The sequence below is a fragment of the Dama dama genome, chromosome 1, assembly GCF_033118175.1.
Source record: "Dama dama isolate Ldn47 chromosome 1, ASM3311817v1, whole genome shotgun sequence".
NCBI lineage: Eukaryota > Metazoa > Chordata > Mammalia > Artiodactyla > Cervidae > Dama > Dama dama.
In genome coordinates, this window is record NC_083681.1 from 48175701 (window position 1) to 48178765 (window position 3065).

At 41.0% G+C, this 3065-nt stretch overlaps 1 protein-coding gene across 1 annotated transcript; it reads left to right on the top strand.

Moving 5' to 3' along the window:
• The first annotated feature begins 1837 nt into the window (after nucleotides 1-1837).
• Nucleotides 1838-2632, top strand: LOC133054067 (olfactory receptor 51I2-like). The gene has a single exon (XM_061138706.1). It carries the CDS (start codon nucleotides 1838-1840, stop codon nucleotides 2630-2632), a length of 795 nt encoding a protein of 264 aa, XP_060994689.1.
• Nucleotides 2633-3065: the final 433 nt, after the last annotated feature.

Below are 3065 nucleotides of genomic sequence, written 5' to 3' on the forward strand. Positions count from 1 at the left end.
CAAAACTGGGTCATAATACATTCTTCCTAAGATAGTTTGTCTATTTAATCAATATTTACTGGTTAAAATTAGAACTGGTAATCTGAATCCTTATCCAGGACTCTATGCCCAGCAACTTGGATAAACATTGAGACAACTATAGGATCTTACAATTTTTGGGCAACAAAGATACTAATCAAATGACCAAACAGATATAATAATCCACTATAATTCTAAAGTGTGATAAAAGTCATGAAGAAATGTATGTGTGAGGATACATAATAAGGACATACAATGATATGTAGGGAACTAATGAATCGTTACATAATAGGAAGGTAACAAGTTCTCAAGTAGTTCATATGCTGCCTCATGCCTAGGTAAGATTGAATTCTTACTCTAATCCTTATTTTAAGAGTGAAGGGAAGCCACTGAGAGGTGTTCCATAGAAGTGTAACATCATTTTATTGATATTATCAACAGATAATCTGACTTCTTTGTAAAAAATGGATTAGAGAGATTCATGACACGGAGCTGGGTGATCAGCAAGAAAGGGCCTGTGGGCATCCTGATTGAAAATGCTGAGGGACAGATCAGTGCGATAGACTGGATAGTGGGTTAACTGGAAGTGAGAGAGACAGGAGTGCCAGTGTTAAGCATATTTTGGAAAGGTAGGAATATAATTAGATCTGGAAATGGGAGTGGGTGAACAATTCTTCCTAGGTTTTTCTGGCTTTAGTGTGTGGATAAATGCTGATGGACTTTTACATGAGGAAAATATTGCAGAGGACCAAGTACAACGATTAACGAAAGTTCAGACTGGCATAGATTTATGTTGGGCTGATAAGCCATTACAGTTGATACTCCAGTAGGGAGTTTGATGCTTGACTCTCTAGCTAGAAGAGACATTTGAGCTAGAGACATGAATTTGGGATAATTGACATGCAAAGAAGAGGTAAGAAGGACATTATGAGTAGAAAATAATTTTGAACTTAGTGTGAAAGAGAGCAGAGAAGTGAGTGATTACTGGAAGAATATGTGGGGGCAATAAAGCGATTTTTGTTGTTGTTGTTATTTATTTTCTTTGTCTGTATATCCTGAAACTGATCCTCAATAATAAAGAAGTTGGTTTTGGATGGGACATAATCTAAACCTCTGATTCTCAAACTTGCCTTTGCATTGGAATTTCCTGGTAGTTTTTTTTTTTTTTTTTTTTTAATGTATTGATTCTTGAATCAATCTGCTACTGCTAGAGATTTGGATTGAATTGGTATTATTTGGGTCCAGACAAAGGAGTTTTTTTAAAGCTCCTTTGGTGAATCTAGCATATGCACAGTTTGAGAATCCTTAATCTAAACAGAGGGAAACACATAAATATGCAAGATAGAAAAACTCAGAGCAATCAGGAGTAGAGGAGCATAAGATTCTGGATCCTGAGTAAGTGGAGAGCACTAAGATAACGCCTTGGGGAGGGAATACTGTACTTCACTTCTTGAAGAAGTTAGTGGCTAGAACTGGTAGAGAGTAAGGGCTCAATCATTTTCTGCTACTGGAGAAAGCTTTTAATATTTTTGCAAAGCATACAGAAACAGGAAGAATAAGATACAGTGTTCAAAATAGACTCAAAGGATTTTTGTGGGGAAGGAAGTAGAACCCATGACCCAACTGTAGAAATGATCAGATGGCAGAAGGCCTGAGATGTGACCAATGATCCCTAGCTTGTTTCCTCCCAATTTTTCATGATCTTTGGTGTACAATCTAAGTAGCCTTTTCCCTTCCATCCTGGGCAGTGACCATTCTTTCCATTGTCTGACCTCACTTTACTCTGACTGTGTTTCTCCAAAAGATACTGAGGGGCCCCATGGGAAGTTTTGAAACTAACATCTCGAGCGTGACCAGCTTCACCCTAACAGGCTTCCCAGAGATGGAGGGACTGGAGCATTGGTTAGCGGCCCTCCTCTTGCTGCTGTATGCTGTCTCCATCCTGGGCAACAGCCTCATTCTCTTTGTCATAAAGGAGGAGCAGAGCTTGCACCAGCCAATGTACTACTTCCTGTCTCTGCTATCTGTCAATGACCTGGGTGTGTCTTTTTCTACCTTGCCCACTATACTGGCTACCTTGTGCTTCCACGCACCAGAGACTGCCTTTGATGCCTGCCTGATTCAGATGTTCTTCATCCACTTTTTCTCCTGGACAGAGTCTGGAATCTTGCTGGCCATGAGTTTTGACCGCTATGTGGCCATCTGTAATCCTTTGCATTATTCTACAGCACTCACTGATACCCGTGTGGCTCACATGGGCATATCTATCATCATCCGCAGCTTCTGCATGGTCTTCCCACTGCCTTTCCTTCTGAAGAGGTTGCCTTTCTGTAAAGACAACATACTGACCCACTCCTACTGCTTGCACCCAGACCTGATCCGCCTGCCCTGTGGAGATACCACCACCAACAGCATGTATGGCTTGTTCATTGTCGTCTCTGCCTTTGGTGTGGACTCAGTGCTCATCCTCCTTTCCTATGTGCTCATATTACACTCTGCGCTGGTCATCGCCTCCCGGGAAGAGAGACTTAAGTCACTCAACACATGTGTGTCACACATCTGTGCTGTGCTCATTTTCTATGTGCCCATGGTTAGTGTCTCCATGGTTCATTGATTTGGGAAGCATGCCCCTGAGTATGTGCACAAGTCCATGTCCCTAGGATATCTCCTTGTGCCTCCAATGCTCAATCCAACCATCTATTCCATTAAGACTAAGGAGATTCATAAGAGGCTACATAAGATGCTGAAATCTAAGCACTGATCAGAGAGACAGCTTCTAAAAATCCAGGTACCATAAGAGTTTGTTATTATTGCTGATGTTTAGGTTTACAGGCTGGTCAGTTGAACTGTGTCATCTCCTTCTATACATGGACCTCTGGTTGGGGACCTGCTACTAGCTGTAGGGTATAGCCTGGCTGTAATTCATAACTTAAGACATCAAACTACTTTGTAATTAACCAAATTACAGGTTGCCAAAATGACTTCTCTCACACTCAGTAAGGAAGAGGGTTTTAAACTAGACACTTCTATTTATCCAAGTATACTAA

Coding starts and splice junctions, on each gene's coding strand:
- LOC133054067 (XM_061138706.1), top strand. CDS start 1,838: ATGGGAAGTTTTGAAACTAACATCTCGAGCGTGACCAGCTTCACCCTA.